The 23,437-nt window shown below is 34.8% G+C and overlaps 1 protein-coding gene across 2 annotated transcripts in view; it reads right to left on the bottom strand.

The window, feature by feature from the left end:
* Window positions 1–23,437, bottom strand: part of METTL25 (methyltransferase like 25) — a 60,091-nt gene that overhangs the window by 6,890 nt on the left and 29,764 nt on the right. For both annotated transcript variants that reach the window (XM_068936488.1, XM_068936483.1), the window contains exons 6-9: window positions 17,554–17,648; window positions 16,215–16,244; window positions 14,932–15,005; window positions 12,497–12,590 (exon numbers count right to left, since the gene is read on the bottom strand). In XM_068936488.1, the coding sequence (XP_068792589.1) occupies window positions 12,497–12,590; window positions 14,932–15,005; window positions 16,215–16,244; window positions 17,554–17,648 (293 nt within the window). The remainder of the gene's footprint in view (window positions 1–12,496; window positions 12,591–14,931; window positions 15,006–16,214; window positions 16,245–17,553; window positions 17,649–23,437) is intronic.

The raw sequence follows: 23,437 nt of genomic DNA, 5'->3' as shown, positions 1-23,437 counted from the left end.
TCTGTCAGAGGAGTGGAAGGTGGCTTTGCAATATTACGGGTGATGGAGGCTGCTGGAAAGAGCTGAAAGAACCTGATTCACTTTTTCAGAATTTAGCATTTCAAGTATGGCTCCCCTATGGTGACTGGAGAGAGCTAGCCTACAACTCAGCAAAAAAATAATGTTACTGCCAAAACACTAGGCAGGCTAAAGTGTTTAACACATTTTTTGCACATCTATTAGAAAGGTCGTCTGAGAGCACGTGCCTAATCCAATCACAAGTAAAACCAAAGCCTAAGATTGGGAAGCAGACTAGAGAATACTTGCATAAATTATATGTTTTCAAATCAGATAGGTATTATAGCCAAGAACAAAATGAAGTAACCTTCAGAACTAATTGTCATTAGGAACTTCTGAAGAGCAGTATATTACTAGTAGGTGCATGCCTAACTTATGAAGTGTAATGAGAAAGGAGCTGGTTCATTATAGACCAGTCAGTTCAAATTCAATGCATTGAAAAGAACCAGACAATTACTCAAAGAATTTAAAAACACTGAAAGATAAGCAGATGAGTAATAGTCAACAGTGTGTCAAGAACAAATCACACCAAGTCAATTCAGTTTGGTTGTAAGAAGGGAAAAAGGACTCATGATTGGGAAAAACAAAATGTTGTCATATATTTTGACTTCAGTAAGATTTTTGACACCGTTTCACATATCAATTTCATAAGCAAATTTAGGAAACAAGGTTCCGGTGAAAGTATTATAAAGTGAGTGAAAACTGTTTGAATAATTATAACCAAAGAGTAGCTATTAATGAGTCCTTCAATAACTGAAAAGACATACTGTGTGGAGTTCTACTACAAAATTCATTGTTTTCTTTAAGGACGATCTAATAAAACAGAAACCACATTAACTATGCCTACAAATGTTTAACAAGATGACACTGCTAGAACTTAGAATAATATTCTGAAATTGGAGAATTGCTTGGGAAAAAACTTTGAAATGCTATAGGAAAAAGCAGGAGGGACTATACTTGCACAGAAATAATCATCTGTTCAGAATGGGGAACACTAAATGACAATCTGGGAGATATAACAGATCACAAGCTGAGTGAGAGTCAAAGTTGTGCTAACGCAAAAAAAGCAATCATCGTACTACTATATGTATGGGAGAACAGCCTGCAAAGCATAGGAAGTAATCCTTCAACTCTGCTTGGCAGCAGTAATGCTCTAGCTGGAATATTGTATCCATTTTTGGGCATCAGATTTCAAAGAAAGAAATAAACTAGCTGAAAAAGCCCTGAGAGAGTGAAGAGAATGGTCAGACATCTAGAAAACATGACCAATGAAGAAAGACTGAGAGAACTGGAACTGAACAGGCTAAAGAGAAAACTGAGAGTAGGTATAACAACAGTATTTCAAAGGCTGCCACAAAGAGGCAGGGAACAGTTTGTTCTCCATGTCTGCAGTGGACAAGATAAGAATAGGCTTATGTCACAGCAAAAAAAAAAAATTCCAGTCACAGATCTCAAGAAATTTCCTCTTTGTGAGGTTAATTAAAGTCTGGGGGTTGTGGGTCTTGATCAAAGGAAGCTTTAAGAAATTTAGACAAATATTTTTCAGGAATGACCCAAAATTCTAATTTTGCCTTAAAACAAGGGGCTGGGTTAGAGTTTTTGTGGTCTGTCAGCCATATTTTTTTAATCTGGAAAGTACTTCTTTTCCTACTATGAAAGCTTCCACACGTGATCTGACAGTATTAATGTACTGACTCATTTGATCCTGTTGCCACTTTATTTTCATTAAAGCTGTGCAAATATCTGAGCAGGTTTTTTCTCTTCCTCTCCAAAAAGCCAAACCTGCTAAAATATATTAATCATGAGACAAAAAAATACTTTATTTGACCTCTGCTCTATGAGCTTTTCATTTCTACTCAGAATTAAAAGGGTTTTAGTATAACAGAGTTTTGATATTACAGGTTATTTGGAATTAAAACATAAAGATCTTTATTTGTGAAGATATGAACATAAAACCTTTCTGCTTTTTCGTCCTTTGTGTTCTCCCTTTTTCAGCATGAAGCATGCAATTAAAACAAAACAAACTGTGAAATGTTTCACAAATAAAAAGCTGGGTCAAAAAATGTCTCCTGGATGTTGCCATACTCAAGTACTGGGCCCAGATGCTTTACTTCTCCCTTCTTGCTTAACACGCTGTAAATGCATCTTGCTAGTGTGGATAGATTAGGTAATGCTCCAAATTGTACTTCAATTACAAGTTTGGTGGGTGACCCAATTCAATACAACCGGTCAACTGAAAAAGAGAGACCATGTCCATAGAAGAGCTTTTTTTAGAAAAGGGCATGAAAAGGGTAACTGATAACTAGGTATATGGCCAATTTATTGGAAGAAGACCAACACCTAGATTGGACTGGGTTTGTCTGAAACTGGGACAGTCTGCCACCTCGCTCCAATTCTTAAAAGGCACACAACACAATCTTCAGTTACCCTTCCAAGTGAAATAGGAGTAAATTATCGCTTGTAATTTTCAGGAATAGAGTTGGACCTATGTGTGCAAAGCAAACCTCATGTAGCTGTTGGAGCTGTGCATACAACTGTTCTCTATGCAGTGTTACGTATTTGCATATATAAAAAATGTTTAAATACATGCACAGAACTTTTTTCTTACATTATGTTGATACTATGATCTTATGACATGAGTGAAAATGCATGAAAGAACCTAAACACTTATAACACACACTTGTCTTACTAATCTGCACCCAAAGATTGCACTCTTGCTATTGATATTCAAGTAAGCTTCAGCATATACAAAGAGGTTTTGGCTAGTATTTCTTTGCAGCTTTAGCTACAATGTCTCCTGGGCTTTACTGGATTGTGAGCACAAACACCTCATCCCTCTGGACTGTGATGATGGTGTATGCTTTCCTTTAAGTCAATTTTGTTTTGGATTGGTTTGGTGGCTAAAATAGCCAAAACAACAAAGAGGAACCAGAAGGCAGCAAGGTCTCCACTGTCCTAGTTATAACTATACCATATGCTGAAGGTGGCACTAAAACTACACCACAGACCTTACTCACTTGTTACAAACACCAACAGAGCCTTGGGAAAAAATAAGATACTGCATGTCTGAGCACACCCAAGTTGGACTCAGTCACACAAACATGCTGCTTGAGTACAGGCTGAAAAGAAAACACAGAGGCAGAAGGCGGGTGAGAACTGGTAATGTCACACTCAAAACTTCACCAGAGAGTATTTTTACAGAGCTGTCTCTTTCTCTAGACTAAGAACATTTTGACTGAATGAAAGTCTCTTTGTACTGTCCAACACTGCACACTGCCTACACAGGAGAGCCAGAGCCTAAGGATGCTGTTCCACAGGCAGTTTAAACAGACGTAATTCCTCTTTGCTGCTTAAAAGAGACTGCCTTCCCCTGCACTGATTGCACATTTCCAAGTTCCCTCCCCTTTCTTCTACCAGCAATAGCATGAAAACTAGCACCGGTACAAGGAAGTAACAAGGCAACCCTTTTAGCGGCAGCACTGGCTTAGATCAGTTTGAAAAGCTGGTGAGACCACACCATACTGCTACAATTCTCCTGTGACTAAGATAGCGAAACAAACAGATAACGTAACAGTACTTAAGTATATTTAGAACCTCATTTAAAATGTTTCAGATGAATGCAGTCTTGTTACTTATAATTGTATCTAACTGATATAAAAGTCAAATCTCTCAAAATTCCTTCTCAGACCACAATGTTATACTACCCTAACTGTAATAAGTATTTTGTCTGTTTGAAAAACAATCATATTTCACAACAGCATTGCTGCACATACGTTTTATACATTGTAGCAGAAGTGCTACCTGAGCCTTCATTCAATATTTCCCTAAGAAGGGAAGTTTACAGGTTGAGGTGTACACTGTGAAGGCTAGGCATCAAGATCCCTCAAGATTATAAGAAATCTCAGTTTAAAAGTAAAAATCCCTTGTCTCTGCAGGAGTTCTCATTTTTAGTTCTAGGTAGAGTTTTATAAATTCAAGTTGGTGCACATCTTATTTCATTGTGCAACTGCACTACTGATAGTTCCCAAATCCTAAGTGTGTGTGTCTTCAACACTTTTTAAAATAACTCTAAAACTAAGCCACAGAATATGATTTTTCCTCTTATTTTCCTACATCTGCCAATTGCATTTTATAATATTCCACCACTTGCTGCTGAGGAGACATTACAAATCAAGTGACGCTCTTTGGTCAGCTAAGAAAAGCTCATCTCCGATTACCTAATGTCATCTTCTCTGTCTCACTGAAAAAAAGACACTGCCAAGAACTGTTCTGTATCAAACTCTGACCAAAATCATGACTGATTTCTTTTCTTCTTCATTCAGCACAACATTGCTCCACGTTATATTAGCATTAGACATTTCTAGCAGGTATGGAAACAGTATGTACTATGTGATGTACAAAAGCTTAGAAAGATCCAGTGCTGTTCCCAAGGGGCAGGTGACACAGCTTTTCTGTGTCACCAATTACAAGATGGACGTTTCTCTCTTGCAGTATAGCCCCAGGATGACTTCCTGGAAGTGCTGTGGTTTGGGAAGATTAAAGAGGGGATGATTCTAACATATTAGGTCAAGGCAGGCATTTTACTGCCTTAAAACAGAACCCAGCGCAGTGATGTTTTAAGAGGCACTGGCAAACGTTATTGCCCAAAAAGAGCAGGGTGGTGCTCCTAAATGCTTTATTACAGCAAAAAGGCTAGTCATGCTCCTTTCAGAGCAGCAGCTGCGAGGTCTACCTTTATAATATTTGACTACCAAAAAAGCACCTTCTTTTAATGCAATTTAGCAGATAGAAATGAGAAAAAAAAAAAAAAGATCTTTACAGATATCCACCAAGTCCTCAGAACACATTTTAGTGATATTTAGCATTCTTTTAAACGATGTACTTGAAAATAAAATTGATTTAGTCTGGTGGTATCTCAAATAGCTCACCACAGTAAAACTTAAATTATAAATTTGCCAGCAGTAATTCTGTAGTTAAGACTCCTACAAAGAATCTATTTCAATTTTTAGAAACTGAGGAATATTACAGATGAATATTTTCAGAATTCTGAATAAGATATTCTTCCATTTGAATTTAGGCAGTTTAGGAAAGTCTATTTGATTAAAGAGTTCTCATAAGAGCTGAATTTAAACTTAGAAATTCATCATTCAGCTACTCCTAAGGCATAAGCTTAGAGAATGTCATGCTCCTTTAGTCAAAATCTTGTAAAGTCGATAAATCAGAAATTCAGGTGGAAAACAACTTTTTCTGCAAAAATCAGAAAATATCATATACATTAAAGGCAGAAGAAGTAAAGAAGAGTTTATCACATTAGCATATTCTGACATGGCTGTGGAAACCTTATTAAGCATTTTCTAGGAAGAATGGAATTTCCTAGCTCTATTATTTTTAAAAAATGAAAAACAGAAACATGATACATAAAAATAAACAGTTTCACTTTCAGCTTTTGGAAGTTCTGTTCATTTAAAAAAAAAAAAAGTAATCTGACTTACCGAATGAACAACTTTTTAGAGATGCACCAAAATCCCATCCTTTAAGATTTTTGTGGGACTTAAATGATTTCCCTGTGTAGCTTCCTAAATACCATAATGAAGTTTATTCTGATAAGCTCCATAAGAACAGGCGGCCTCTTTTATCTTGTCCCAGGCTCACTGTTCATTTAATTGCAATGTTGCTTGTCAATGATATGTACAGGGCACAGTGTCTCCTAATTACATGCTTTAAAACAATGGGAAAACGCAAAATATTCTGTGCAACATACTTTGACATAGATATGTACAAGTTCAATGAATCGGAAGAACTTTTTTTTAATTAAATGCATACCATATCAAATGCATATCCATACCAGAAACCTGCAGGTATGGGAGGTAATACCCTCAAGGACTACTCACCATTACATGAACAGATCACGGTTAGAGAATTAGCAGGACAGCTCATGACAGGGAAGGACTGAGAGCCACCATGGAGGGACAGAGCCTCCACCAACATGTTCCTCAGAGAGACCACAAAATTCTTAAAGGCTTGTCAGATGGCCCCTGTTTTTTTTTTTCTGTAAAGGGGGAAAATATGATCTTACGGATTAATCCCAAGAACGCTCATAATGAGTTTCCATACACTTTCCTGGCCACTCATAGCGAAGCTATCTGCAAGATACAGTTACAACATGGCATTTTCATAGAACAGTAATGCGATCAGGACATCCAGCTCTCTTAGGAGTCTCTGGAAGTCTCATCTTTAAAATCTTGGCTGTATGGTGTTTTAGTTTTTCCATCTAATACTACAGGAATCTGAATGCAGTAAATTGGAACTATTTTTGTATTAATTTTAGAAGGAGCACTATTAACATATAAATAAATGCAAACAGGCATAGCCTAAGCTGTGCCTGCTGAAAATTTATTCAGGACAGAGCCCAATATATTAAATATAGATTTAGCTAACATGAATAACAGGCTTATCTTAAAATATGAGACGGCATCTCTTCAATGTGTGTTCAATCTGCCATCTGAGCAATTATGAAAAGGAAATGCATACATTAAAACTGCAGTTCTAAAATAGTGATAAATCATGAGAAACTTGGAATACACGTACACATTTATGCTCCCAGAGTAAAAATACTTATTTTTAAATTAACATATCATAATTTTATTTTAAAAAAATCAACAATTTTATTAGTATCTTATAAAAACCATGTGATCAACTTAATTTCTTACTTAATAATAATAGCACTGAGATATCAGTTGGCTCAGTTATTTAGCTTTCAGGCTTTAAATATTATTATTATGTGTTTGCTTCATCAAAGCAAATGCTCTTTTAACGGTTTTCTTAAAAAGAATCACTGCTTTAAAGAAAATCACTACTGCTGTATGAAATGTATCAAATATACACATTAGCTATACAGAAAGTGTCCAAAGACATCAGAAAACAATTTATATAATTTTGTCTGGCAAAAATAACCAGTCAGTGAATAAAACAATTAGCACATTTTCAAATAAATTCTGATTTCAGTATTATCCACCAGTTTTACTATTCAAAACTAAATACTGTGGATTTACTATATAAAAAGGATTAGCTTATTAATGAATGATATGCAACCATTTCAGAAATTCTTATAAAAATATAAGTCAAAATGTATATATAATTATAAATCATATGTTTAAAATTATAAACCAAAAAGTCTCGGTTATTGTAGAGAAAGAATGAACTAACACATTTGTTTAATTGAATATACTTATGAATACATAACCTTTGTAAAATATATAGAATGACAGTACTTACAGCTCAATCTAGCTGAACAGCTAAATCAAGGCCTCAGAATACATTTTGCGCTAACGTTGCAATACATAATATATCAAATATCAAAGTTGTTTAAATTACTGAAGATGATGATAAATGAACTTGTTACAGGACATCAGTTTTCTATACATGCCTCTTACTGTGTTACTAATTTAAGTGCTGTTGTGATAGGTACAACACCTCACGGAAATGTCTAGTGCCCTTTACGATCCACTAGTTTAGACCTGATAGCTGTAAATCTATGTGGGACGGTCCACCTAAAACACAGGATCAGAAGAAAACAAATGGGCAGCAGCTGTTTTTGAGAAGTCTGGTCAAGGTTAGAGGAAACACGGATTGTGGAAACTCAGCACTGACCATCTGTTTATTGTTGCAGATCGTATCTTGGGTTGTTATATGGGGCACCAGCCAAATAAATGACTTTTTCAGGGGGAAAACCCCAGGTTATGTGCAAACATTTGACTGTTCAAAACTGGAAAACACCACTCACAGGAGACTTGAAGGCAAGCCGGGTTAACCAAAACCAAATAAATTTGCAAAGATACACTCACTGTCTGGCACGTAAACTTCTAACTGCATGTGAAAGCTTAAGGTGACCCTACCTCTGGAACTGCTATTGTATCTCCCCAGCCTACACCTACATCTGAAAGAGTTAAGTGATTTGTGAAGTATTTTGACTAAGACAAAGTAACTACCTTATATGTTATTAGCCCATAAAGGTAACCATAGTGTGAGTACAGCATGAGATGAAATCAAAGTGACTAATAGCTTTTCTTTGCAGATGTCAGAAGTGTTTCCAACCCTGTATATCTTCTTGCCATCAGATGTGGCACTAAGTAGCGTTCTATCCTTATTTCCAGACTGTACTTCAAATTAATCCTGGCCAGTGTCTGTTTGTTAAACAGCTCCACAGCTCCAAGGTTCTCACTTATTAACAGAAATGTCACCCTTGCTAGACCTGTGGATCCCAATCAAATCTGTCAGCCACACATCCAGGCCTTAACCCTGTAAGTACTCTCTCCCTTAACTCACCTTAGAGTCAGGCTCTATAAAAGACCTTTTGCTGATTTATCTCGTTAAGTACAGGACACAAGGGAATTTAAGGAAAGTTTTTTTTTTCTTCAAAGACACTAGAAACACATTAAAATTTTGTATAAAGTAGTTTATACAAGGATTTAAAACATTTTGCTTTGGCAAACTTTATCACAGCAATGCCACTTGCAGCACTTCCTGTCCTAATCAGTAGCTAACTGCATTAGTAAAAAGGCTTCCTTTTAAATCAATCTACAAGAAAGCTATAAACAGAGCTGAAATATACTCTGCTGAAGAGCTGCAGCAAGAGGAAGAACTATTTCTGTTTGAAAGAAACAAGACTAACAGTGTAAGAGCGCACAACTTCTCTAGGAGAAAGAACAGTATAAACACTTCCTTCTCTCAAGCTGGGAGTCGCACTTACATGTTCAAGTAGGAGATCATTTCAGGAGGTAAAACAGTGAATAACATGGAAAAGAAATCTTCTAATAGAAACAATTTCTCCCATATCTAAGCCACAATGAGCGCGCTGTCCATACAACATAGTGTGTACAAGAACAGAATGACAAAGTAAGCAACCTGGAATAAAATACTGCTTCAGGGTGTATCCACACCAACCCCTGAAGCCCTGTGCTGGCATCCGTGGCTCGCGCAGTAATTCCTCTAGTTCTGAAGCTAGAAACAGTATAAACATACCGATGAAGCATCAAGCTCACTCTAAAAGAGCCCTTTCTGTTCTCCTAAAACGAGAACATTCTGTCATACATTCGACAGTCATGGCGTTACTTACTCCTGATTGACAGTCTTTTCATAATAGGCCTGGTGGTCATTTTGAATAAGCAAAGAGGCTCCAATCTTCATGCCAGTCTCACAAAAGAAAAGAGGAAGAGGGGCTTTTTCATACGAAGAGCTGACAGGATTAAACAATCTATCTTTCTTAAAAAACTACAGCACAAAACAACTTACTTTTGGGGATATTTATACCTCATTAAGATTCTTCATTAGTGCCATACTTAGTAAAAGACATAGATTGACATAAGCTAGTATCAACGCAGGTGAGATGTTTTATGCAGCTACACTCTTTATCCTGCCTCCTCATTTGTCCAGACTGGAAAACTCTCGAATCGTACCACGGCTACCCTTTGATCTGGAACAGAGACACTGCTGTGTATAAAGGAAGTAGCTGTTGTGCTCACTGTGAATCAGGAGTTTGGAAGGAAGTTTCTGTCCCATAGTTTAGATTCAGCCACAGTGACCAAAACTATCCAGGACTATAACACATATGCCAAGCTAGCAAGTTCTGCCAGTGATGTGCTGTTTGCCTCCCTAAAATATTTGAGTTATTCTCCCTTTACTTTTGAATATATTTATTATCATGCAGAGATTAAACTCACTTTCAATTTTCTAATAAGCATAGCCAAAGACCTGCATTAATATTTCATATGACTCAAAGTTTTCTGGCATCTGTTTGTGGTTTTTTTTTTTCTTAATATCCAACATTTTCTATTTGTAAAAGAGAGACCCATGTGAAAATTTCTTGTCGCTGTCCTCTGTGGTTGTATTACACTATGTCCCTAGCTTTCCCTAACCTTCTGTTTTCTGTAGTGGATGCTTTCTTTATCTCCATATTTGGGAAACTACGAACAGAACATTTTCAATTTTACTAAAGTTTACTTAGTTGTCTTTTATCATCATCTAAATAACTTTATGCATGAAGACAACGGGTGCCTCCGTTTTTGTGAACAACAGGCATGTTTTTGGTTATTCTGTAAGTATCATTCATATATGCTTCCCCTCCACTTATATTCTTCCCCAGGCATCTGTTTTTGGCCACAGCTGGAGACAGAGTAGATATTTGGTCTATGCAGTACAGCTGCTCTTTTGTTCATTTTTAATAACAGAATTAGAAAACAAATTCTGCATAAACGTCTCTTTGATTTTTGTTGTCTTTTAGAGCAAGTGCTTAAGTTTCACCCCATTTTTAGCTGCTGAAGTTTTTTTTTTTCTGAAGAAAGGAATTTAACACATTCTCCAATATTGTGTAGATATTGTGCTGACTCCATCATGAAAACTGCAATGTCAGAACCACTGTGAAGGGAGCAGTAACAACTTTCCTCAAGCTAATATCTAAAGAGCACCGTTTTTATATTGCTGCAGATTTGAATATAGCTGGGAAATAAAAAATAATATTGTTTAGATCTGCATAAGCTTCAGTCTGCAGTATGTAACCAGCTGTACATGAAGATGAGGAGAAATATAAGCAAAAAAAAGAGCGTGTACTTGATTCATATCTTTAGCTTTCACACACAAACATGTGCAGCTTGAATCAGTGTTGGCAGACATGTTTTTGTCAGGGCAACTTGCATTTGTTCGGACCCTTTCCGGCAAAAGGCAGCACTTCTAAAATCAGACAGAATGAAACAAAGTTTCTATGCTCACTGGTTTCGAAGAAAAGAATGTACAATGGCTGGAAGTCCTACCAGCAGAGTTTTATCCATAATTTAGTAAGCTGATTATTGTACAAACAATCCACTGTTGCTTTTTGATGATCATACAAAAAAATTAGGCAGATAGCATTTTAGCAGCTACTGTCACTTGGGGTAACTGCATGATGTTAGTGCCTATTTATACAGAAAAGCAAACAGATAACTTAATTTACAAAGAGAATGAAATATAATCCTTTTAAAAGAAAGAGTGAAAATTCAGCCACAAGACTTTTTTCTTCATGCTGTAAGCATGATTCCAATATCATTTGCACTTATTTAGTGATTTATTTGTGTTGCCTTTTTGCTCCTAGTTCATGCTTTGATGTGATTAGCAAATTTTAAGTGATTTAGCACTTTGACTACGCATTTTAAGCACTGCTTTATCAGAGACTACAATATTCAAGTTAAATATTTAGCGTACTTGCCAATCTTACTTTTGGTATGATTTGAACTAATTTTCTTAATAATGTACATAATACTCCCCAGCATCTCCATTTCACAACATCTTCTCCCAGAGCTGTTGTGGTTTTGAGACTCACACAGTCATATCCCAGGCCTAATGTTATGTTGCCATCTGTTGACCAATTTAACAGTTGTATTGTAAAATGCTAAGGTACTCAAGATAAGACACTCAAGAATATAAAAAATCTCTGAAAGATATTTGCAAGTTTAAATGTCAGATTTGTATTAACATTTTCTTTATGTAGGAAAATTATTTAAAAATCCTAATATTTATACTTAATGTTTATTAATATAAAGAAAACAGTATCAGGCCCTTCATATGCAGAGGCTGCACCAGAGATCTTAAAAGGCTACCTAAGGAGACTTCCAAAGGCTAAAATCAAAAGTAAATGCCTTTGGAACAAAATTGTAAGAGAAACATACTGCATGGACGGAATTGCCTATCTTGCTATAACTTTGTATTTTTCAGTTTCAAAAGACCTCCAAACAAGGGACCAAGAAAATATTGCTGCACAAAGAATGAAAATAAAAAAGGGTCAAAGCATTTACTATGTAATTCATTATTCATTTTTTTGGACTTCTTAAAACTCAAAAATAGCACATTGTTTGCACTGGGTAGTATTTCAGCTGAATTTAAAAGGGTGCAACAGCTACTTTTATCAGGATGTAGTCTTATCAGCACAGACAAGGATTTCTTCATGCCTACTTAGCATGTACAAAAAGCTGTATTTACCTCTAAATGACTGCACGTGCAAAATGGAGTATCTGGTGGGTTTTTGTTGCTCAAAGGAGATTTGTAGGACTAACTTCACAGATAAGGGAAAGTCCTTCAAATATTCTGGTTATGGATACCATACATAAAAAAGGATTGATATGATATGAAGTCATTAGAGTACTGTAATTTTAAAACAGTATCTTTTAAAGATTTCATAAGTGGAAGTCAATTTCCTGCAAAATGAAACAATCCAGTTCTGCTTTGATAAGTCTTTAATACATAAAAATAAAATATGGATTGGCTCTATTAATATAACAAAAAGTAGTTTATATTGATACACCAATATACAAACTACTCGGTGGTTCAGATATATACAGCTGCACTATCGTGCTGACATTAAGAATTTACAGGGATGCAAGAATTTACATGCGCTCTCTATTTAGTGACTCACCTTTGAATCATCTAGTTCCAGTTTTTTCAGAGACTTTCTGACATAGTCTAAGAAGGAAGCGGACTTGGAGAACATTTTTCCAACATGTCGATCACTGCAAATATAGCATTGAGTTGCATACTTTTACATTTCCAACAACAGAAATTTATATATTTTTAATCCAGGGCAACTAAATTCACTGGGTAACTACTACTGTTAAGTCAGTTACAAATTTTCCCCTTTCCACCCTTAACGTCAAATGAAACAAGCTAGCCAATACCTGAAGAAGTTTTGAAATACAGCAACTGTACAGCTGTATGAGTTGTAGTATAGTTATTACTGTACCTAAAACTGAGGTGAAAAATTTTTGTGTTTCTCTTCTAAGATTTTTATTTCCTTGTACGAACGACAAAATTCTTATTTCCACTGGCTGATACTTCCTTCTATAATTCTGTAATACTTCCATAACTTACTATAATACTTACTTTTTAATATACTAATTTTATAATTATATAATATATTGTTAATAACGTAATATGGTATAATTTATAGTTATTGGTAATGTAATGAATTTATAAATAATTTAATTGATACAATTTACTATAATTTATTTACTTTGAACGAGTGGACTAAGCAAATGCCAAGTTGGAGTAAAATTTCACTATCACTTCGTACCTTGTTTTTTCATCCTCCCTTACAGATAACACAGTTAGTTGTTATTTCACTAGGTGATGTCAGAATTTTCCCTGTTTACTACTTGTTGCCTGCTTTTGAAGCCAGCCAAAAATGTTGGCAGTTTCAGGCAAAGTGGTACAATAATGGGCAAAAACTTAAAAGCCTTATAGGTAGATGCAGCCCTAACAGGTCACTTACATTTGATCTCTTCTCTGTGTTTAGAATATATCGGAGAAACTACATGCAAAGTGTTTGCTAGGTCCGAATTCACTTTCTTGACCGTCTCCAATTGTAATTCCTCTTCCAGCTTTGCAGTGTAGGAGTTAAGTTTTCAGCTACAGTAGCCATTCAGGACTATGCAGTCCAATTACGTAAGAAGAAAAATATTTTTCCCATGAAATACTAGATAGCAATATCTTCTTTTAAAATTGTTCCCCTCTTAATTCTTAGTAAAAACCCTTTCCACTTATTTAAGGATCAGAATTTACATCTACTGAGGTCAACACAGACTTCTCTCAGTCGCAGTTCTAACGCTTTTTAGCTGCTAGAGATGCCCACTCGTTGAGGATTATCATTCACATTTATTTTTAAAGAAAAAAAGAATTTTCACAATCAGATTGAATATCCTGACACATTTAAACGTTTGGGCTGATGCAGCCTTACAATCAGTAAAAGATTATGCTGTTAAAACATGCATTAGAAGACACACACCTGCCCTACCAATCAGAAGGAACAGGAACAAAGGTATAAAACACACTTCCTAGATTTATTAGATTACTAGATTTACCAGATTTATGCTGTATGTAAGTAGTTTAAAAAAAGAATGGATTCTTAAAGATTCAAGATCTTGCAGTTCATTATCTTAATTGTTTTAATGTGTTTCTTAAGTGTTACTCAGTCAAGAACTTGACATCTCAAAAAGTGCAAAACAATCTCACAAAGCTTCAGAACAATAAAGCTGTTCAACTGCAATCAGCCGCTATCATTGTTCAACTCTGACTGGTGACAACTCACATTAGTGGGCTTGAAAGTAGGCCTGCACTGCTTTTATTTCAAAAGTATAATCTCAGTAACTTCTCCCAAATTAGACTTCCTTTAACAAATAAAATACACTATCATCTGTCTCAAGTTTTATACAACTTAGTAACTGTGGTTTCATGTGTTATATCCTCCATGCAATTTTCAAATAAACAGAAGAAGTATCTCTTCTTTCAAGAGTTTGACCTTTGGCCAAACTAATCCTCCACAAGAGTATAGTATGGATGTCAGGTCCTCAACACTAACTGTTTCACTCTTCAAATCCCATCCTACCAGGGCACAGTACTTGCTAATATAGACAGGCAGTGAGTAGTCCTTTACAGCCATGCTAGCATTTGGGCTTCCAGCAATTTTTCTCAGCACAAACAGAAATGCCCTTTTGCCTTCTGCAATATCAAAGCTGCCCAGACTTCTGCAAAACAGGGTAGCGAAGGACTGTATACGCTTTTTAATGAATTGCTATGGGTTCTCTGGGGAACGTATGTTTTCTCCATGCATTCAGTAACAAGGAAGACCTATTTCAGCTCTGGGTAAAGCAAGGAAAATGGCTTTGTGATGTGGATTTAGAATGAACAAACGCATCCTGCATTTTAATATCCGTGTGCTGGATACTGACACTGATTCTGCTGACACTGATTCTAACACCCTTTCTCTTTGTAAGAAATAATTTCTCTTCAGAGTAGAGGTGATGAAGAATCAGATTCTTCACCAGGTAAGTATTCTATGAATTCAGAGCTTCCTACCTTTTCGTGACACCATAAATTTCTTCTATAATAACCTGAAGAACAGCTCGATAAAACAACGATTCTGTAGGCAGCTGCAAAAAAGTATGCAACAGCAAAGATTTAAAGCTGACAATAAAATTAACAAAAACAAGTAACAAAAACAGTGTTCACTTCCTTAACTAATCATTGGCTTGTATTCTCTGAAATCAGCTATAACAGCCTTAAGAAGAGGAGAATTTACTAATGTTCTTGCACCAAGTTAAAATTATTTTTTGGTCAGATCATAACACAACCACGACTGTGAGGAAAAAACAAACCCAAACTCTGAAGTAAAAGTTCAAAGGTAAAAGGTTGGCAGAAGGAAAAAGAACAGAGGGAAAAAAGCACTGGATCCATATTCTACTATCCACAATGTAACAATTTAAATACCTGAAACTATTTTAAAGAGAAAGGACTAACTCCCTAGTTGAATCATCATACAGTACAGTCTGAACCATGCAGAAAGTGCTATGCTCATAAGAATAATACACTGAAAACTTCGTATCTTTGTATATGAAAGATCTACTTGCACAAAAAAAAATGTTAATGCTTGTCAGTTAAAAAAAATCATGGCAAAATGTGTCTACAGTGAAAAACTGCTGAGGTCAGTGGGCTTAATATATGGGAAGAAGAGGTTTCTCAATCTTGCCTTTTAAATATTTACACAGTTGGTGTGCATCTAGAAAGGATAATTTGCATAACAATAATGTAAGGTATTCACAGAAAAAAAATATACCGAGATTAAAAATGAGAATGATGCTGTTTCTTCTAGATGCAAGCTTTTGTAGTAACAATTTCTATTTTTACATTAGTTGACATAAAACTTGGATAGAGTGACCCAAATCAGGGATATCAGAAAGACATTTGGACTAAATTTATATATTTGGTGAAAGATCAGTAAAGAAGTTAGGAAGAGTAGCTCAAGTGTCTTAAAACTTTCAGGTGTACATTTGTATTTACGTAAAACATAAGCAGCATCTGAATATACAGAAGTAGATCACTCCCACTAAGATAGTTCAATTACATGGAAAGCTATGTTTCTTCACTCTTAATTGTCAAAAAAAGCTAAGATTAACTAAGTACAGTTATAGCAATAAAAATGCAATTTCATGATGACACATAATATCTATCAGGATTTGATAGATGCTACTGCATTAAATTCCAGAAATTCCCAAGTTCAATAAAAGGTACTGGGTTAACACCATTCAAAGAAGAAAAACAGATTTTATCTCAGAAGGGTAAAAATAAACAACATTACTTACCATTTGGCCAACCGCAACTCGCTCCAAGGCCTTTAGGAGTGAAGGAATTAAATTGCTGATATATTTATTCTTTATTGGCACATTTTACAAACGCATTGTACAAAAGTCAAAGAATAAGACATTTTAAAAGATTAATGGTGTGACATAACATGAGCTTGCACACTTTAAAGTGTTAATACCTTTAGGGACTCATAATCAGCTTGCTTCTGTTATTTTAGGTTATTTCTAGGAGAAGCAAGGATAATCAAAAGAATTGTAAAAGGTGTAAGCAAAATTTGTTTCTTTTTCTTAGTATTCTAAGAAAATTTAAGAGAATTACGTTTTGTGAAAGCGCTAAGAAGACATGCATTTTTCTTGGGTCTACAGAAATATAATCAATTTTGCTCATTCAACTATTTTAAAGCAAAAATTAGTTCAATGTATAACGTCTTAAAATGTTTTTAGTCCCTAGTATACACATAAGTTGAACTTCATGTAAAGCTAAATAAAGTAAAAACTTAAGAGGGATTGCAGTTAAAGGATATACATTAGCTTTCACAATAGATTCTTCTTCACACCATAAATCATGATGTAGGTACGACAGTACTTAATTTGTATGATCCACAGTGACAAAGAATTACAAATATGAGAAGAGTGAAAGATTTTTCCACTGTTGGAAAGAACTGAATGTTAAACACCATAGTAAAAATGAAGATAAAAATTCAACAAATTACTTGGCAGTTACTTGGTTTTCTAACCTAAATCATGGTTAAAATGTTTGATATGTATCTGTTCTTTCAAATCAGATAGCAGTTCATCATTCTGTCCTGGATGAGGCTGGATCTTTAAAAGCATTTCATCTCTTGATGTAATGTTAAAAAGACGTTTCCAGGCTCTTAAGCTGCACAGCTTGTAAAGCTCCTCTAGTTTTTGGAATAGGCAATTTTGTTTCGGTCTTAAACAGTCAAAATATTCAATATTACGAATCATGAAAGTGTTGGGGGAGTCACTGATTGCAATCCTTCAACAATTACCTAGTTTCCCCTAAGTCCTTGTCCAGGAACGATTACCCTGAGAAGTCACTTTGTTTCAATTTCACTAAAGGTTTGGCCATTTTGTCCACTCTTAAAATACATTTCTGTCAGTACTCATTTTTTCATGCCTTCAGCAAGTTTAAAATATATAAAGTTGGAAAGTCAATACTATTTTTTCTAATTTATCATGCTTACAACATTAATGATGTTATTCTGTAGAGTTCTGGATTTAAGTCATGACTCCAGGATTAGGCGCCAAAAACAATGAATTTTGTAACATCTGGATAAAGCTCTCAGTAGGAAAAAGAAAAGTAGGAGAATCATACCAAGCATGCTGACATTCTAGCATTGCGACCACAGCACCAGCCCTCATCCTTCAAGTACTGACACATGGGAAATCCCCATACTTCCTCTGTGCAATCTGCAAAATGGAAAAAAAAAAAAAAACAAGCATAACTTTCATGAGCTCTTTTTCTCTTATTTACAGAGTAACTAAGGTACTGAGTAAGAACAGTAGTTAAAATATGGTAGCAGAAAAGTTTAACTGCTTTCCTAGTCCAATAACAGAGAACATATTAGAGTTATAAAAAAGGAATTTTCTCCCTAACAGATGTTTTTGGTTTATGCTCAGTTTTGCGTAATTTCATCTTGCTGTTTCTTCAAAATACAAAGAAGCATCTGCATCGCAACCTGTGATTCAGTTTTTTTTAGTCTCATTAATATCCTGAATAACAGCAAAACTCTTAATACTTAACAATAATGTAAATGTGAAACAACTGAATTACAAGGCGTTTCTCATAAATATTCATAATACCCAGTTTTATACGAACGAGACATCTACAATAATTTGAATTTGTATTAGTGTATTTGTCAATTGATTGTTTAGAGCACTGAATAATTACTACTTTCTTTAAAAAAAGAAATTGGATAGGGTCTTGGCTTTTTAGTATAGAAAGATGACTCAGGCATATTTAAAGATAAATCAGCGTAATGGGGTTAAAAAAAGGACAGCAGAAATAGCACTTGCCAAAATTTATGAAAAGTCTGGGATACAATCACATAAGCAGAATTCATTTTGTGAAAGCTAAGCAAAGAAACAAGGGAAATAGGAAACCATAAAGGATACAACCCTTCTCTCCTGTAGTGAAAGCCCTCAATTTTCTAGTAGCAGTCCCTAGCCTTTGTTGATCTCTAGAGACTAACAAGCAAGTAACTTTCTGCAGGCAACCTCATACCGTGCTCTCCTGGCCCTGAGAAATGTCAGAGGCTCTTATAGACTATACAAATACTGATGTAAAGACCATGGTTTAAGAGTATGAGGTTAATTCTGGATAATCCAAGGAAGAAGAAAGGAAGTTCTGTCAGATGTTAAGATGAACTTTGACAAAATATATTGCATATATATATATTGCATATATAGATAGATAGATAGATAGATAGATAATTATATATATATAATATATTGCAACTGGCTTCAGCTCACTAGGAATCTACAAGAATTCATAAGAATGTCATGAGAAGATAAAAAATATTAGTGGACTTCAAGTCTAATTATTGAGTACATAGGGTAGAAATCTGATGATAATAAGATGTTATCCAATATATTTTCTGCAAAGCAAACAATGATTGCCATGGCTCCTATTTTATAGTGTGCATTAATATGCCCAAAACATGTTTAAATATTTCAAAATAAAAATTAGTAAATTCAGTTCAAAAGCTGAAATCGTCTATCTTTTTAAGTTATCCCTTCTAATTTGCACTCTCCCCTCTAGGCAAATTCATCCATTCATGATGAAACTGATATCCACTGAGCTACAATCTCAATAATCATGCACCGTACCTGTGGCTAAATCTGAAGTATCTATGACATCTTTAAAAAAGATAACCAGGCCAAGCACCATCCTCATTTAAATGATTTAATTATTCATTCATTTGAATTATTAAAACTGGAAAGCAGGAGAAAACGAGTTACAATTTATAGTGTAGCTCCCAAGCTTGCCTACATATCTACTATACAGCCTTCTCTGAGTTCTGTTTATTCTTCCATACAATGTGTACTGTTAAGCAAACTGCTGATTAAAAAGTATTTTAAGATAAAAATACTGTTATTAAATTTATACATTTAGCAGCCAGATTTTAAAAGCCTGGAAATGCTTTTAGTGCCTGCATGTATGCTCAGACATGCTTAATATTACATAGCTCACTAAATACCATATTGTGCTTCTATCTGACATTTTTTTTTCCTGCCAAATTGCAGCTATCGCTGGGTAATGTAGTTTATGCCATTTGAAATTATATTCCTTATAGTTATTGTAATAGTTTTTTTCTTTTAAATATTTACTGTCAAATGATCTTTATAGAATGTGTAATCATGGTATGAATCAATCTATAAAAAAAACCCCAACCAATAGCACAGCAACTGTTTCAACATTGTTGTATAAAACTCCAAAAACATTCATGTAACATTTTAAGTATGGGTGTTCTACGGAAGATTTCACAGCAAGCAGCTGAAATCATCTATGGTGCATAAAGCAACTCAGAAATCATGATATAATTCAATATAAAGGAGCCAATCAGTCAGAATTCTCCTTTCAATTAAAGGTTAAAAAAATATTAACTCTAGACAAACACTCAATGAATTGAGCTGAAAACTGTACTGAGGTATAATCTTAGAACCTGTTAACCTGTAAGCTAACCTCTTAGCAGAAACTACATCACCCATTTAATAAAAGGAATGGCTGCAAATATTGCACAAAAAGAAGTCATTGCAAAAAAATCCCCCAAACAAACAAACAAACAAAAAAACTCCAGTTATGTTCTAGTTTAGAAAATCTTTATAAACCACAATATACTCTTAAACGTGATTCATTTACAGAGGAAGAGAACAAAAGAAACATGATAGAATTAAAGTAGCATCATGAGCAACGTTTAAAATTAAGATCCTAATTCAACTCTACGGAATAGGAGGGTTCGTTGGAGACCCATACAAATAAAATCCCTATTAAGCTAGTTTTAAAGATACTTGCTGTTATTTTTGACTGTCCCCAAATTGGATACATCTGGTAGAAGCAAGGAAACATACTCATCAAAATTGCCCAGTTTCACATAGTACAGTAAGTCAACGCACAGGCTACAGAGAAATATATAATGCTGCCTAAAACAGAAAAAAATCAGTCCCAGCCAACTGCCACAAAGCAAAATTCATTTCCATTTGACTGACTTTAGTAATGTTTATAGCTTCATGGAAGAGTTGTTGCTAGGTATATATTTGAACAAGCTAATCCTGCCCATACAATTCTTTTCTGACAGCAAAGAACATTTTTCTGATAGCCATAACAACTCCCCACCCAAAAGAGAATTTCAATAGGAACCTTCCAAAATTCCACCACTTTCTTCCATTATACATTTTTTTCAAGATTTCTGAAAAAACAAAAAACTCTATGGGTCTTAAAACATCAATAACAGAATCTCTTTCAATATCAGTGTATTTTAAGCAGTCCCTCACTGGATTAACTAAATCTTATTGTGACCATGAGGATTTCTCAGGATTAACCCTGCAGTAACTGATTTCTCACACTCCTCTAAAAGGCAGAAATGCAATAGGTTTTTAAGATAATATATTACATGGAGAAACTGTCTTGGCTAGGGTTTATTATATACGTGAAATCCTGCGGAGGAAATTAAACATTTTTGGAAACAAGTGCAAACATATCCAGGTGCCAGCCACAACTGACAAATATTAATTGATTTTTTCATTCCACACTGCCTAGCAGAGGGGAAAGTCTCAGGTCTATACTGGTAGCACATTTCAAATACAAGTAAACACAAAGGCTCATATTTTATTATCAACTGAGTAAGAAGAAAAAAGTCAGTTAAGACTAAATTTTCTATAAAGTATCTCAGATTTCCTCTTTCCACTTCTTCTAAGAACCCAATGTTACTGATGTGTTTTAATATTACTTTGTCAGAATGAAATTCTAATTTGTTAATTCTCTCTTGGAAGCCATATGCTATTTTCTGTCCTCTGACTGATTATTTGGACCTTGTTTCATGACCTTCTATAAATTGCTGTTAAATTTTGTAGAGGAATTGGACTTCAGCCTTTTTGCATAATTTCTGTAATACTACAATAGTAGTCGCACGTAATATTTGTAGTACCTGTATTATTTTGAGCTTCCCCATGTAATGGACTTTTTTTTGCCTTTCACTTAATTTCCAAATGAAAAAAAAAATGCATATGGGACATCTTGAATACCAAAAAGATTAAACTGAGTAGCAAGAAAGCATAAATCAAAAATCAGTGTTGTATTATTTTATAATTAGTTCAGCTACCACTTCTCCATAATTCAATTCTGTCTTGATACAGATAAAAGCTTCAGGTACGCCTTACTGTTGTTTTAATCCTATTCATAGATCCATCAATACTCCTATTTGGTCAGTCGTGTTTAACAGAAACTCACTATAAGAGTTGTTTGACTAACAAAACAATGAATGAAGTGTAGTCAGAAAACACTGAGTATGGAAACAAAGTATGGAACACTGAGTGTTTATACTCCCTTTTATGGTAGTCATAAATATCTGGCAGTACAAACAAGACAAAAGGGTTTTACTGACTAATTCTTCTGTATGTAAACAGTGGTTTCCAAGAAAGTCTGAGACAAAGGGCCAAGCTTCCCTACTGTCTTTAATATTGGGCCCTACCTAGATCTTCAGCTCTAAGCAGAATACTACCGTCTACTGTGTTAAAATTTAAAATGCTTTGCACAGCTTTGCAGTATGTAATTTCTACGAAACATCATCAGGACCAATGGGTTTATGTCACCATACAAATAAGCTTAACTGGGGTTCCACATGGTCCTGCAGTTTCCTGCTTTACCTTCTTTTGTTAACATTTAGGAAAACATATTTGCATTTATCTGAAGACTTTCCATCTTTTTACTTTCTTGCAATTCCCAACTGTTCCAAACTGTAATTCCCAACGTAACCACTAATTTGTATGTTTTCTGATATACCTTCTGGAAGACAATCCTTGATTACCAAGTTAATGTCATTCCCTGATGTCAACTAATTTTTATGCTATTTCTGTCTATATTACAGTTTATTGAACCCTATGTGTTAAAATCATCCTGGCAGAAACAACCCATATTTTGTCACAAAACAATGCCTGTCCCAGTGGTCAGTGAATAATTTATGAAAGACAAATCAGGGGGTTGTTTCAATTGTTGGTACTGTATAGATTATTACGATGTCTGCTCTGAAATACTGATTCTCTTCCTCTGCTCTTTAATAACAAAGTAACACAAATACATTATGGTAATTGGCAAAGTACTATAAAAGAGAGGATTCTGGTTTTCATAAAATGTATGTTAGCCTTCTATTCTATTCTGAAGATTTTAAGATCTTCTAATGTACACACAACAGATGAGATTTATTTTCTAGTGATGAAGTCCATCAGTTTGTAAATAGCGTGTCGGAAAAAGAAGGTAGAATTACCCTGCCTGTGCAGGCTGAAGTTCTCACTCTACTTACTCAGCATTGTATTTTTTTCCAGAAATTATATTTCCTTAGAAAAACAACCATTGCTTATTTCATTTCTAAACTTTAATTAGACAATTTGTTCCTGAAGTGTTGTGAAACACCAGTCTCTTCAAGTGTTGCAGCATGAGAACATAACTTCAAAAGAAAGACAGCTTATTCTGATTTAGCACTGTCACGCCAATTGTCCACCCACAGCTAGTATTGTATGAAACCACTCACACAATAGTTTTTAGTCATACAGACATATTGAACGTCCCGTAAAAGTAATCTTTAAGAATGAAATCACTTTCTGTACTGGATTTCACCTTTCATCATTTTTGTTAGTTCTTTTAATATTCATTTTTTTAAATAGTATAATTATTCTCAGTAGTTCCTAATAATACAATTCAGTGAATTAACACTGCCGTATAATCTGTTCAGCTCTAAATGCTTGAATACATCTTTGTCTCTTACCACCTAAAAATTGCACTGGATAAAACCACCTACACATACATCTAATTATGAAGTGCGACTAATACGTTCTTGTAAAATGCTGCATGTAGCAATGTAATCAGTTAAAGTAGTACTCGTGAAAAAAAAAAAAAATGTTACATTTTCCTTTCTTTCTATATTACATTAGAAAAGTCCTATCTCCTACTCAATTTTTATTATTTTGATATTAACATCTATTTC

This window comes from Struthio camelus, chromosome 1 (genome assembly GCF_040807025.1).
Source record: "Struthio camelus isolate bStrCam1 chromosome 1, bStrCam1.hap1, whole genome shotgun sequence".
NCBI classification, from domain to species: domain Eukaryota; kingdom Metazoa; phylum Chordata; class Aves; order Struthioniformes; family Struthionidae; genus Struthio; species Struthio camelus.
This window is presented reverse-complemented; position numbering and strand designations above follow the sequence as displayed.